The following is a 14,429-nucleotide window of genomic DNA, read 5'->3' as shown; positions in this document are numbered from 1 at the left end:
ATACAAATTACCTAAATATAAAGGGGCTTCCTGCAGAACTATTCTCTGAGGCTTCATGCTCCAGCCAATTCTTGCCACTAAGAGGCCTTTTTTTCCTTTGCCAAAAAACTAACCCACCCACTCTTTCTTTCTGGACAAAATTATGTAGGGAGTTTTTGTTTTGCTTTAATTAAAGAGTTGCTTATTTGCTGTACAAAGACTGCTTTATTACTGAATGGGAAAGGTGTTTTAGTACCTATCCAGACAGCAGCTCTCCAAAGAGAGAGTTGAGAACATATTGGCTCTAATTCAGGAGTGGCCAACCTGAGCCTGAGAAGGAGCCAGAATTTACCCGTGTACATTGCCAAAGGGCCACAGTAATATGTAATGATTATATATATGTGTGTGTGTATTGTATGCACACACATAATTATATAGTTATATATTTATAATGTATAGTTAACGATGATAATAATAAAAATTTACCCTTTTACTTAGTGGGACTTCTGGCAATCCTTGCTTTCAGCAATTCCCTTGAAGTTTGATTTGTGTTCAGTTGTGCTCACAAGCAGCAGTTCTCTTAAGTGGCTGTCTGTCAAAATGGATCGGTGCTTGGATTTCACATGTTTGAGTGTCGAGAAAACAGACTCATAAAGATAGGTCGAGGCAAACAAACATCAAAATTAATTTTAGGGCTGCACCTCTGATGTTGGGGTATTTATCCTTTGGTACAGATTTTCAGAAAGTAAGTGTCCCCTCTGTCTTCTGAACAGATTTCAATCTGTCATCTTCCAAAAGTTCTATTATTTCGGTCTGCCATATTGCTTCATCAGTGACTAAAGGGGGCTTCAGACAATCGGGTTCAGCACTAAAAGGGTCAATCAGAAATCTGATTTAGGTCTTTTCTGCTGCAAATCTTGGGATCTTTCTTCAAAACTGTTCTTAAGATCTTTAATTATGGTCGCATATCTAGTTGTGCTACGTTTTAGGGGTTCTGCTGCATCTTCTTTTGATCTGGCTTGAACTTGTGACATTGAGGGAAAGTGTGTCAGCTCTCCCTCAAGCATTTGTCTGGGAAACAACTGCAGTTTGTTCATGAACGCAAATACACTTTGCACTAGATCACACAGCAACTGGGATTTTCCTTGCAAGTCCACGTTTAGTTTATCCAAATGCAGCAACATGTCTGCAAGAAATGCCAAATCTAGAACCCACCCAGGATCTGTAAGCTCGGGCTGTATTCTGTGTTTCTCCTCCATAAACAATTTTACTGGTTCCAGGAGCTCGAAAAAACAAGTAATACATTTACGTCCTGAGAGCCACTCAACTGCACAGTGAAACGGCAAATCGGCAAGGGAGTCGTCTTCATTCAGTTTTTCAATTAGATTTTGAAATTGTCTGTGATTGAGTGCATTTGAGTGAATGAAATTCACAATGTGCAAGGCAGGTTTCATGACGTGATCAAATTTGAGATTCTTAGATACCAGTTGCTCCCAATTGATTAATACAGTGAAATGTCCAAAATTCGGGAAAGATCTCGTCAGACTTACAAAGGCCTACTGATGCATTCGCAGATTCCCACGTGAATGGAGCTCTGTCCATTGCAATGGCAGTGAGCTTCTATAAAGGCAAGTTGTTTTTCACAATTACCAGCATCAACGCCTACTTTAGATCTCGTCCATGAGTTCTGTGTCTTAGTGCCACAATATCGAGGAGTTCTTCCCTTACAACACAGTCGTAAGACACAGTGCAGGAAAATACCGATAATTGAGGTTTATCCTGTGCGTCGCACGACTCATCCAAGGCGATGTTCAAATATTCCCACTGCTGACGTTGCGAGTGCAGTTGCAATTCACCGTTCAGGTCAGAGATTCTGCGTTCTGTTGTGTGACGTGAAAGCTACAGACCCAAAATTTTCTTCTGTAGATTCTGGTTCTCTGGTGACAGGATTGAAATCACATCAGTTAGGCACATTTTTACGAACTTGCCTTCGGAGTTGGGCTTTTTCACACGGGCTGTGTGCCAGGCCACATAATAGGAGGCTAACATTAGTTTGCTATCAGTTGGAAAATAAGTGTGGAGTTCAGAACCTTGTGGGAATTCTTGATCCTATGTGCATGGGTCAAAGAGAAATGACACTGCAAGTTTGAAGATTTGAACTGAGAGATACACATCTGGCAAAGAAGACACATGGCCTTCTCATTACATTCAGCGAAAATGTACTTATTCTCCCACACCTGTTAGCCTCGATTTTCATCTGTGTATTTTCTCTTCCGTTTGCACTTCTGGCAATCCTTGTTAGTTGGTGTAAGAAAAATATTGGTAAAAATTTCTACAGCAGCACAGTGTTTACACTCCCATTTCTGAGTCAAAACTGAGTAATGTGCTTGCTGTGAGACATGATGTAATGACTATGGAAGCTAGTCACCATGTGCTTGTGCAAGGATTCAAGGAGACACAGGCACCAACTTTCCAGAGTTGAGGCCATCAGCACTGAGGTTGTCAGTGCCAGATTCTCACTGATGCCTTCTTCTTACCACCAGATGAAGGAGTATGGTGCCTGCCTGAGAGGGCACTAGATGACTTCGTTGGTTCCGTTTTTGCCATTATTACCTCCTGTGGGTCCAAATTGATCCTCATGAGTTGCTCCAATATGTGTAGCTTGAAACAAGCATCCCTGGACTTACTGGGTGCTCAACCCCCTGTTCTGCCCCAGGTCCCGCCCCCACTCCTTGGGGGAAGGGATGGAGTGGGGGCAGGGCCTGGGGCAGAGCTGGGGGTTCAGCACCTGCCGGAACATTGGAAAGTTGGCGCCTGTGACTCCAGCCCCGGAGTCGGCGCCTATGCAAGGAGACATTATTAACTTCTGAAGAGCCGCATGCGTCTCCGGAGCTGTCGGTTGGCCACCCCTGCTCTAACGGAAGGTAAGGTATTTGTAATGATAAAGCTCAGTGCCCTCTTGATGCTGGGTAGCCAAGAGACTAGGCTGTTATGTAGTAAGAGTAGCAGAACTCTGCATTAAGTTGTATCTCTGTTCCCTTTATAGGCTGTCGAGTGGCCATGTAGGGAAGACCTTGAAAGACATAATTGGCACAAGATCTTTTTCTGACACCCAGCATTCCCATCTAGTGGTCCCCAAGATAGCTATCATCTACTGTTATGGACATCTTGGGTTGTCGAATCATTCTCCCCTCTTTGTCCTTCTGCACAGGAGAAGCAGGAGCTTGCAGAGCTGATCATGGGACCCGAGCGGCTTTCTTCCCCTTCCCCTGGCTGCTTCTGCTCATCTTAATGGAGAGTTAACTATGATGAGAGGCTATGGTTCAAATTGACATGAGCCTGTGGATGGTAGTTTTAGTCCCGAAGGAAAAAGAATTAATTGCAGCCTTCATTTCCTTTGCCCCATATCCAAGAACCCAAACAACCCATAGAAGAGGGGATTTTCTGAACAGTGTCCAACTTGAGTGCTGCTGGGGTAATAATTTCTGGGTTCTGGAAAGGAAAATTCCAAGGAGTCTGTTCTCTGTTCTTCTCAAGTCATCACTCAGACAGACATATCCTGAATTTGAATGACTTGTGCACTGGCAGTTTAGAAGCCTTGGAAAAAAAAACCCTCAGGTTCCAGAGTGGTAGCCGTGTTAGTCTGTATCAGCAAAAAGAACGAGGAGTACTTGTGGCACCTTAGAGACTAACAAATTTATTTGGGCATAAGCTTTCATGGGCTAAAACCCACTTCATCAGATGCATGCAGTGGAAAATACAGTAGGAAGATAGATAAGTACACAGAGAACATGAAAAAAATGGGTGTTGCCATACCAACTCTAATGAGACTAATCAATTAAGGTGGGCTATTATCAGCAGGAGAGAGAGAAACTTTTGTAGTGATAATCAGGATGGCCCATTTCAAACAGTTGACAAGAAGGTGTGAGTAACAGTAGGGGAAAAATTAGCATAGGGAAATAATTTTTAGTTTGTGTAATGACCCATCCACTCCCAGTCTTTATTCAAGCCTAATTTAATGGTGTCTAGTTTGTAAATTAATTCCAGTTCTGCAGTTTCTTGTTGGAGTCTGTTTTTGATGTTTTTTTGTTGAAGAATTGCGATTTTTAGGTCTGTAATTGATTGTCCAGGGAGGTTGAAGTGTTCTCCGACTGGTTTTTGAATGTTTAAATTCTTGACGTCTGATTTGTATCCGTTTATTCTTTTGTGCAGAGACTGTCCATTTTGGCCAATGTACATGGCAGAGGTGCATTGCTGGCACATGATGGCATATATCACATTGGTAGATGTGCAGGTGAACGAGCCCTTGTTGGTGTGACTGATGTGATTAGGTTCTATGATGGTGTCCCTTGAACAGATATGTGGACACAGCTGGCAACGGGCTTTGTTGCAAGGATTGTTTCCTGGGTTAGTGTTTCTGTGGTGTGGTGTGTAGTTGCTGGTGAGTATTTGCTTCAGGTTGGGGGGCTGTCTGTAAGCGAGGACTGGCCTGTCTCCCAAGATCTGTGTGAGTGAGGGATCGTCCTTCAGGATAGGTTGTAGATCCTTGATGATGCGCTGGAGAAGTTTTAGTTGGGGGCTGAAGGTGATGGCTTCAAGATAGTCATATTGGCAGTCAATCCCAGGATCTACCTGGCATCCCTAGATCTCAGTTACTCTTAATCATCATGTTCCCTTCACCTAGACTTGACCACACACCTGTACTTTTCCCATAGTTTACTATACGCCAGTTTTATTACTGTTTAGTGCTATGAAGTGGGAGGACAGCTGCTAACTTTCAGGTGTTTGAGAGTACCAAATCTTTGAAACAAAAGGAACTGCACGCACACACTTCCAGACTAGAGGATAGTGAGTCATGGAAGTCAAACTTGTGAGGTCATTTTCAGAGGAAATATAAAAATGATTAAGGAAAAGATTATATATTAGGAATTGGGTGGGGGGAGGTTGTACTCAAAGGCTTGCAATGTGAATGTAGTCACTGGGGAGTACAGAAAACTGAATGAAGACATGTAAAAATTCTTGGTATAAAACCTACTGAAATCCCCTATTTGTCTTCCCAATAAAATTAGCATTCCCTTTTTTACTACTATATACTTTTTAAATTTTTCCAAAAAAATACCATATTTCATATACTATCTCTGCTATTTCTATCATAAGAATGGCCATACTGGGTCAGACGAGTGATTCATCTAGCCCAATATTCTGTCTTCCAACAGTGGCCTATGCAAGGAGCTTCAGAGGAAGTGAACACAACAGGCAATCACTGAGTGATCCCTCCCCTATCATATACTCCCACCTTCTGGCAGTCAGAGGCTGGGGACACCCAGAGCATGGGGTTGCATCTCTGACCGTCTTGGCTAATAGGTATTGATGGACCTATCCTATCATACATTATTTTATCTAATCAATTGCAGGCAGATAAAGATGTTTGCCAAAAATATCCTTTACAATTATATTTATAATTGTATAAATTATATATTGTATATATGAAGTTGAAGTAAGGAACAATTAGAACCCTATCAGGGTGGACTTTTTGAAATTTACCTTTAACTTATTTTATTATATTTTAAATTTTGCAATAAAATATGCCAATATGACTGGAGAAGGTGTGTGATTTTGACATCACAAGAGAAACTAGAGTAATTGAAAGAAGAAAGGATTTTTAGTTGGTCTCTGTTTTTATTTGGCATGAGTACAAACTCTCTGACTCAAGCCCGAAGCTTTCTAGGAGAAAGTATTTGTTTAGATTTTTAAAATGCATCTTGCTAAAGCACAAAGTATATGTATAAATCAGTTTAGAAAAACTCCCAAAATCACAGTTGGCTGAATGGACGCTGTAATGAACCTTCCCACCCTTTCAGGGAAAGTCTCTATAAACAGACAGGCTTCTGTAGTACACCCCAACAGTTGAGCACCTTAACCTATACAATATAACTGCTGTTTCCACATTAAAATGCAATTTTAAAAATTCCTACAAGCAAGAAAACTGCCATAAATTGTTTGTTTCTTTGGATTTATATAGTTAAAAATGAAACTTTGCAGGCTTTTACTGGCTTTTTAAAATCAGACCAGGCAGAACAGCAGCTGTGTGGTGATAAACTTAGCCTAACTAGGAGTAATTTTATTTTACTGTATGTTTGAAAAGCTGAAAGACAAATACGAGCAGCACAGCTGCCTAGTCATGGAATGCTAACTCTGCTTTATATCACAATGAATTGCACCAGGAATCAGCAGTTTAGGGTGGTATAATTTTTTAAAAGGTCTCTCCTCCCAAAGTTCTGTCTGTCCCCCCAGCAATGTCTGAGCTTCGCCCTTAATCTTGGACCTAGTGTCACAGCAAAAACATGCTGAGTAGCAATCTGTTAATCATACCAGAAAGCCAGCTTGCTTGCGACCGTACCAGTATCTGCTGTCATGCTCCCAGATGAACACTTTTCCTGAACTTGCTTTTTCCATGTGTATTAATCTATTGCTTGGTAACCCATAGCTGCTGCTTCCTGGTGTAAGAGACAACATATGGCAAGGCATATGGTCCCCATAAGACCTCCATATGCTTGGGTATTAATGTAGTGGAGTGTGTGAGGTTGAAGGCCAGGACTTATCTTCACTTTCTCTCTCTCTCAGCAATGGCATGTCAACTTTTGTTTTTCTTATAAGAGGAGAGCTTATAAAAACCTCCTGAATTAAGAAATAGCAGCCATCTTTAAAAATATTAGTTTTATTTAAAATGAGTGAACGGAGAGGCCTTTGGTTTATTGTTAAAACTTTACATGCTGGAATTTTCGTAAGAGCTAAAGGCAGTTAGGAATTCAACTTTCATTGAGATTTAGGGACTGAACTCCCTTAGTCTCCTTTGATGATTCCAGCCTTAGTGCCTCTGTGGGAGTAGGAACCAGTGCTTCCATAAAATACAAATACTTAATTTATTCCCCTTGCAGGGGGTTGTGAGGTTATTACATGGGGAGTCGTGAGCTGTCAGCCTCCACCCCCAAACCCCACTTCACCTCCAGCATTTATAGTAGTATTAAATATAAAAAATACCTTTTTAATTAATAAGGGGGGGGGGTCACACTCAGAGGCTTGCTTTGTGAAAGGGGTTACCAATACATAAATTTGAGAACCACTGGTCTAAACTCTACTGTAAGAAGAAATTGCATTTATTCATTTTTCCCCAGGTGGATAAAAATCAATGATTTTTTGAAAAATATGATTTTTTATTTAAATTGGATTTTTATTTTGTTAATTACATTTTTTTCTTTTTAAAAATAAACCTGTTTAAAATAAAATCTGAATTTAATACAAAATATGATAAGGCTTAAATATATTATAATCTCTTAAAACATTTAAATAAAAAATAAATATGCTGAATCCATTGTTGAGTTAAAGGCTGGTTTCCTATAGAAAGAAAGCATCAGGAGGAAATGGCTAACTTTTGAGGTCTAGATTTATAAATAAGGCACAATAGGTCAGCCTATGTAATTTAGGAGAATGTATCATTTTCAAAAGACTTAGCTGAGTAGGAAGTTAAGCTTCTGTCACTTTCACGTAAGCATATTTGAAAATTTTCCCAGGCTGACCTGAAGTAATCAGTTTAATTCAGTGACAACAGTTAATCCCTCTGTTTAATAAATCATTTACTTGTAAATGTGAAACATGTTTTGATAAAAGAAATTAATGTATCCATAACATTTAACATTGTTTTGTTGAATAAAAATCTATGCTGTTTTGTGGGTTTAATTAATTAATTTAATTAATTAATTAATTAATTAAATTTCAGTTACCATCCTAATGCAACTTGGCACATATCATGAGCAAAAAGTTAACTGTCTAGTAAATAATATATCATTCACCATTTTCTAACATATTAAAAATGTACAATTAATAATAATCTGAAAATATTAAGCAATTTAATTGCTTAACTAAATGTATATAGTTACAGTTTACTCTCCTAGGTAGCAAAATGATGTACCAAATCTAGTGAAAAGGCTCTATTTAGTTGTAAATCAACATGTTTTAATAGTTATATCAACCAATGAAAATGCACTTTTATTTAGAAACTAACTAGAGTACAAATGGAACAGATGAAAATCAGTGATTTCAAGGCTTTCCACTTGTTGATTTAAATTGCTTTGATTTAAATAAATCCATCCTGTTTTTCTTCTTCCTTTTTTAACACCCCAGTTTCTTGCCAGACATAATTAGCCTTTTCATAGCATTTAGGAATATATTTTTATATTTTCCAAATATTTATTGATTTTTAAAACTGCTGTGTATGCTGAAGAATTTTCTGTAATGAACATTGTTCTTTCTCTTGGGTGTCTAAACTGAACCTGTGGAAGTCTTGTGTGGCTCACAAAATCAGATCATTGCTTATGTTATTCCACTTCTATATGGTATGAAACCAAATCACATTATCCCTTCTACAGCTCATTTGATAAGTGCAAGGGCTCTGGGTTTTTCTAAAATAGATGATGCCATGACTTCTAGAGACAATTCTTAGACTGAGTAAAGAAACTTAACGGAGTTTTCATATGAAGCATAATATATGAGTCAAGGACTCTTTTATATAGGGCTTAATTCTACAAGATACTGAACACTCTGGCCCCAGCCCAGCAGAGCACTTAAGTATATTCTTAACTTTAAGCAAGTAAGCAGTCCCACTGGTTTCAATAGAACTATTCACATGTTTAAGCGCTTTGCTGACTTGGAGCCAGTCTGCTCAGCACTTTGCAAGATTGAGCCCATAGTGCATTTGTGGTTTTCTTGGCTTTGCCAACAGCAGTATAATTTTCAGGGTGGAAAGCTGGCATTTGGTTAATGCTGGTGATCGTGCAGTCTGCACTTTGAATTCAGGTAGCTACATTCTTTGACATCCTGGTTTCCACAGGAAACAATATCTTTGTAATGTTACTTTTCTGTTTTATCAGTCAGATCCACATCAGTTTAGCCACTGCTAATGTCCCCCAAGGACCGGGAACTTTGTCTTTGCTAAACTTTTTTCTTCCCCAAGAAAAACTTACAAAATGAACTTTTATCATTTGTGCAGTTACTATTAATTATTCAGTACCAGTGCCTCTGATGGGATACTTTTACTTCTTACTCCATGGGAAATACAGTAACACAGTACATGCCTTTATTGCTTATTGGTCAAGTTTTCCATCGGGCATCTTTGTGCTTTCCCTCAGGCCACACCTTGAAAATGGGAATTGCCCTTTGTAAAAATCTCCCAGGCCACTCCGCTGTCCCCCTTCAAACCTACAAATGCCTTCTAAATGGTTAGGTGTGCTGGGCCTCTTGTTTATTACACGAACCAGACTTGTCTCAGTTACTTTGTGCTTCCCCTGTCTTTTTGCTTTATCTACATGTTGTCTCTTGTTTTATACTGGGGCAGGAATCATCTTTTCAAATATGTGTGTACCATACGTAGCATAATAGGGACCCAGTCTGTGATTGGAACCTCCAGGCACTACACCAGTGAAAGTATTTATTCATTAATTAATAATTGGCTCTTTCATGGCACTGCCATGAACCCAGAGTGAAGGCCAGCATGGTGTACTGCCCTAGGAGCAGCCAACTAGGGAGACTCACATTCACAATCACCTTCCCAGCCACTCTGAAGAGAGAGTACACTATGTTAGGACTATACCTAGTGCAAGGTACGTCTTCTGATATGCTGGCACAGCTATGCTGCCTAACACACCGGAGGGGCAGGGGGTGTAGAACCAAGACGCCATCCCTTCCCACACACCTGTGGTGATGGGAGAACTACTGGCTCTGCAGATCCTGCTTCCCCTCCCGTACTTGGAGTGGTGGTAGGGGAAATTGGCGCAAGGGAGTAAGGGGCCACTTTATGACATGCTTAGGCACTGTGCAGCATGGGCCATCATTTGGCCCAAAATTATATATATATAATTTTAAAAAGAGGGAGGAGGAAATTGGCAGGGTTGGGTGTGACAAAACAAAAGTATTAGTCCTTCTCAATTTTTTGCATTCTGTGGATACAAATTCTGGATGAGTTAATTTTAATAGAAGTTAGAATAATGAATTTATAATTTTTATGATCCAGAGATATAGTCCACTGCCCCAGCACTGTGGAGCTGTTATCTTTTTTTTTTTTTAAGAAACTTTCCCTCTCAACACGTCCCAAAAGGCAAGTTGTTGTAAAACTGCCGAGTTTATAAAAGGTTGCCAACTTTTCAGCTTGACAGTTTCAGTGGGTCATATAAATCTTTCCACAACTAAGGACTAAATTGAAATCTGGGATTAGCATAGTCCTTGGATTGGCACAACTTTTGACTTTTAAAAACCTGTAGGTGAAAATAATTTAAAATAGATCTATATCTATCTTTTGAGATATCTGCTGTTGTGATTGCACTGCAAGGAATGTTTAATTCATTGGTTAAAATCAGATGCATTAGGCACTCTTTGTGCCATCTCTGATGGTACGCTGCACTTTTCAGAAGGAACCTTGCACAGAAGGAATGTTAGTCATTAAATTTATAGGTTTCAGAGTAACAGCCGTGTTAGTCTGTATTCGTAAAAAGAAAAGGAGTACTTGTGGCACCTTAGAGACTAACCAGTTTATTTGAGCATGAGCTTTCGTGAGCTACAGCTCACTTCATCGGATGCATAGGTTGGCTATGCATCCGATGAAGTGAGCTGTAGCTCACGAAAGCTCATGCTCAAATAAACTGGTTAGTCTCTAAGGTGCCACAAGTACTCCTTTTCTTTTTATTAAATTTATATTCTCTAAACTTTGGACATTAATCACAAAGCTCTTAATTGTCAGAGTAATTCTAAACCACTGGGCTACATTCTACATTAGGGAACTGAAAATCATAAATATTTACCAGTGTTTTGTATTCTGGGTGTTAATGTGCCTCTTTAAATTCTAATTTTAGGATAGGGAATGACCTCTCTAGAATTACAATAGAATTTTCATTAAACAAATATAACAAGTACATGGAAAAAATGAACCATCGTCGAGTGAGCTATTAATAATTTGTGTTTTTTTCACACAGTGTGAAATAATCTCTCTACAGCTATTTGTTTCTTTCCAAAGGTGAAAACGTGAAACCTTTTACTCCAGAGAAAGCCAAGGAAATTGTGATGTCTCTACAACAACCTGCAGTGTTTTGTAACATGGTTTTCGATTGGCCAGCATTACATTGGAATGCTAAATATCTTTCTGAGGTGTTGGATGGAAAGAAAATACAGTTTAGAATGGGAATGAAGAAAAGGGACACAGGTAGGATTTTAGATGGCATTAGGTTACATTTAGAAATTCTGTTTAATATCCTCCTTAATCCTCTGCAATGCTTTCATGCCAAATGTTCTTTTCACAGTACATTACATATAACAAAGATTGTGGGTGAGAGGAATGAAATGGGAGGTTTGTTTTACCCAGTGATGTCTCATCTTTCTCTCTCACTGGCTCTTTTTTTCTTTTTTAACATTTGGATCAGTAAGTCTAATGGTTAGAGCTGACTTCTGAGAATCATAAATTCTGGTTTCCTTTCCTTGCTCTGTTACATAATTGCTGTGTGGTCATCCTTAAATCACTTAGATGATTTAGATTGTAGATGATGATTTAGATGTTCAGAGGTGCTGAGCATCTGTACTCCTATCCCCATAGGAGTTGCCGGGCTGAGCATATTTGAAAATCATGCCATTAACCAATCTGTTTCTTCATCTGTAAAATGCAGATGATCCTCATCTGTTTTACAGGGAGTTTAGTTACTGTTTGTTAAAACATTTTGAGATACTCTGATAAAAGATGCTATAGAAGTACAAAGTGTTAATAAAAGCATTTGTCATAGCCACTCTGAGCTTCAAGACAGCATAGAGCATAGAAACACAACCTCCCACTTTAAGAATATGACTTGGGTTAATTGTGGCTTTGCCGAAAGCCCCATGTATACCCTGCCTCAACAGCAGACTGAAAAGTAGATTGTGAGTCAAAGCCACAGCCTGCCTCCTACTTTCTCCCTGCTCAGGCGGTTGGGATATACTTTGCTCCATCCCTACATCTGCTCCAGGGCGCACCCCCAGCTCAGAGGTGCAGCTGCACTAGCCATTGTGTTGGAAGGGCAGAACCAAAGCTCTATCCCTGTGTGTGGAGGAGGGGTGGAATGAAGCAGCCTTTTAGAGGCTACTGTCTGTGGTTACATTCGGGTCCAGACAGGACATTATTAAACAGCTCTGAGTCTATCCAGTAGAGGGCAGTGTCACACACACTAGCTAACTAATTAGGAAGATTTATTTATTTATTTAATGAGTCAAAGCAAGACCAGGAAGATAAAAGTATGTAACAAGTATAATGAGATACTAACAGCCATGGAATTGACAAAGTATATGTTGGGTTATTGTAGAATACAAGAACTGTCAGATATGTACTACTTAGCATTTTATGTTTTCAAAGCACTTTACAAACAAGAATTAATCTTCACTTCACCCCTTTGACATGTAGACTCGTGGTGAGAGCATTGGACTGATAGGAGACCTGGGTATTAATCTATTCCTGGCTATGCCACCCACCTGCTGGGTGACCTTCAGCACGTCATTCCCCTGTGCCTCAGTTTCCCCGTGTGTAAAATGGGGATAATGACACTGACTTCATTTGTAAAGCTCTTTAAGATCTTTTGATAAAAAGTGCTATATAAGCAGCCATTATTATTATCATAGCCATTTCACAGATGGTACCATATTGATACCAAAGGAACTAGCACAATACAGGTAATGGCCATTAAGCTCTCCACAATGCTCTGGTAATGTACTTCCACCTTAACATGGAGGAAACACTAATAGGAATGAAAGGGTAATTTAGTCTCAGTGTCTGTCAAATCTTAGGCATTTTTCTTGACGTTGGTAACTAGAGTTCCAGCTGTGAACACCTGTCAAGAATTGGACTGACACCAACTTACTTGATAAGAGTCCTCATATAACAATGACTTTCAGTCATCATGGATTCAAAACAGTTATCGTTTTCATATTTTAAGATAAAAGTCCTCCTATGTCTGGCCCTTCATTGCTGATCCCTGGAGACAGCCGGTCTCTAGGAAATCAGTTTTGTCTCCAGGATCACACCATTAAATGCTAATAGAGGTCTTTAAAAAAATGAGTAGAGCCCTCTGGGGTTGTACTGTAGCTAAGTGAGAATCTTGTAACAGAAAGCATTACATTTTAAGAATTTGTTAGATAAGCCACCTAAGAGTCTAAAGTAATATATTTGTGTGTATTATTGCTAGAAATAAGTAGGTTGTTTGCTGTCTGGTGCATTAACATTGTTTTTCTGAGGGGTATGCTTGGCCCTTTCTTTCCTATCACTGTTATCCAGATCCAGGATCGCTTGTCCAGACAAAAATGAGGTGCTGATGGTACGATAGATTCTAGGGAGGAACTGGAGGATATAGCAAAAATTATATTGGCCCCTCTGATTGAGTGTGTTCACCTGCCATTAGTCACCTGAGTTTACAATTTAAGGGTGTTAGATGATTCTAGCCATGGTCAGCATAACAGCCAGGATGGCTTGTTCCATCCAGGCCTGGCTAGGAGGTTGCAAACATTCATTTTGGATATAGATATTGTCTATGTTCATTGCCTCAAGATTAGACTATTGGTATGTGCTCAGCCTGGGGTTACACCTGAAATCCATTCAGAAGCTGGTTCAAAGTGAGACAAATTGCTTGTTTAAAGGGGGATTTTGTTGCAAGCCAACAGTATTATCACTCTAAACTGCACAGGCTGCCTATTGGTTTCTGGCAGGAGTTTAAGATGATTATTTTGATCTGTAAAGCCCTAAGTGGCCTGGGACCTGCCTACCTGAGAGACCACCTATTACTTTCTAACACAGTCAGGCTGTAGCTTGTGGAAGCCCTCAAACTGAAACTAATTCAGTATAAAGGAAAGGGAGCTGCTGGCAAGTGCCTGGCTCTGCACTTGCTTTTCCTGTTAGCCAGTAGCCAACTGATCTTCAGTGTATATTCCACGGGCCAAATGTGGAGAACAAGCAAGATATCTGTATTGTATGTATGAATACGATAGGTGCCTCAGCTTACCTGCTGATCTTATTCTGTCTGACTACACAAAGTTATATCAAAGAAGGCTGTTAGGAAAAAACAAGCAGGGAATAAAAACAATGACAAAGATTCATCCAGAGAGAATACCAAAGGTGCTCGAGAGATTATTGATCAGGAAATGCCTACCTGCCTAGCTCTAGCCAGATTAACAGCTTTATTTTCTCAAGGCCAGAGTTTAGGATCAAAGGGACATTAAACCGCCAAAGCCCGCTGCCTAGAGCAGTGGTTCCCAAACTGGGGTTTGCAAACCCCTGGGGGTTCGCAGAACGTTACAGGGGTTCGCCAGAAAAATTTCACTAATGGCAAACAGAGGACCCTGGGAGAGTGGGGCAGGGTAGTTCGGGCTGGCAGCCCGAGCCCTGCCCCGTCAGC

General features: G+C 39.9%; 1 protein-coding gene across 5 annotated transcripts in view; it reads left to right on the top strand.

The window, feature by feature from the left end:
- HSPBAP1 (HSPB1 associated protein 1) overlaps positions 1–14,429 on the top strand; it is a 62,931-nt gene that overhangs the window by 14,184 nt on the left and 34,318 nt on the right. For 4 of the 5 annotated variants that reach the window (XM_027834103.3, XM_037912517.2, XM_037912515.2 and 1 more), the window contains exon 2: positions 11,042–11,227. The exons of the other annotated variant lie outside the window; for it this stretch is intronic. In XM_027834103.3, coding sequence (XP_027689904.2) covers positions 11,042–11,227 — 186 coding nt within the window. The remainder of the gene's footprint in view (positions 1–11,041; positions 11,228–14,429) is intronic. 5 annotated transcript variants of the gene reach the window in all.

Source organism: Chelonia mydas, chromosome 11 (genome assembly GCF_015237465.2).
Source record: "Chelonia mydas isolate rCheMyd1 chromosome 11, rCheMyd1.pri.v2, whole genome shotgun sequence".
Lineage (NCBI taxonomy): Eukaryota > Metazoa > Chordata > Testudines > Cheloniidae > Chelonia > Chelonia mydas.
This window is presented reverse-complemented; position numbering and strand designations above follow the sequence as displayed.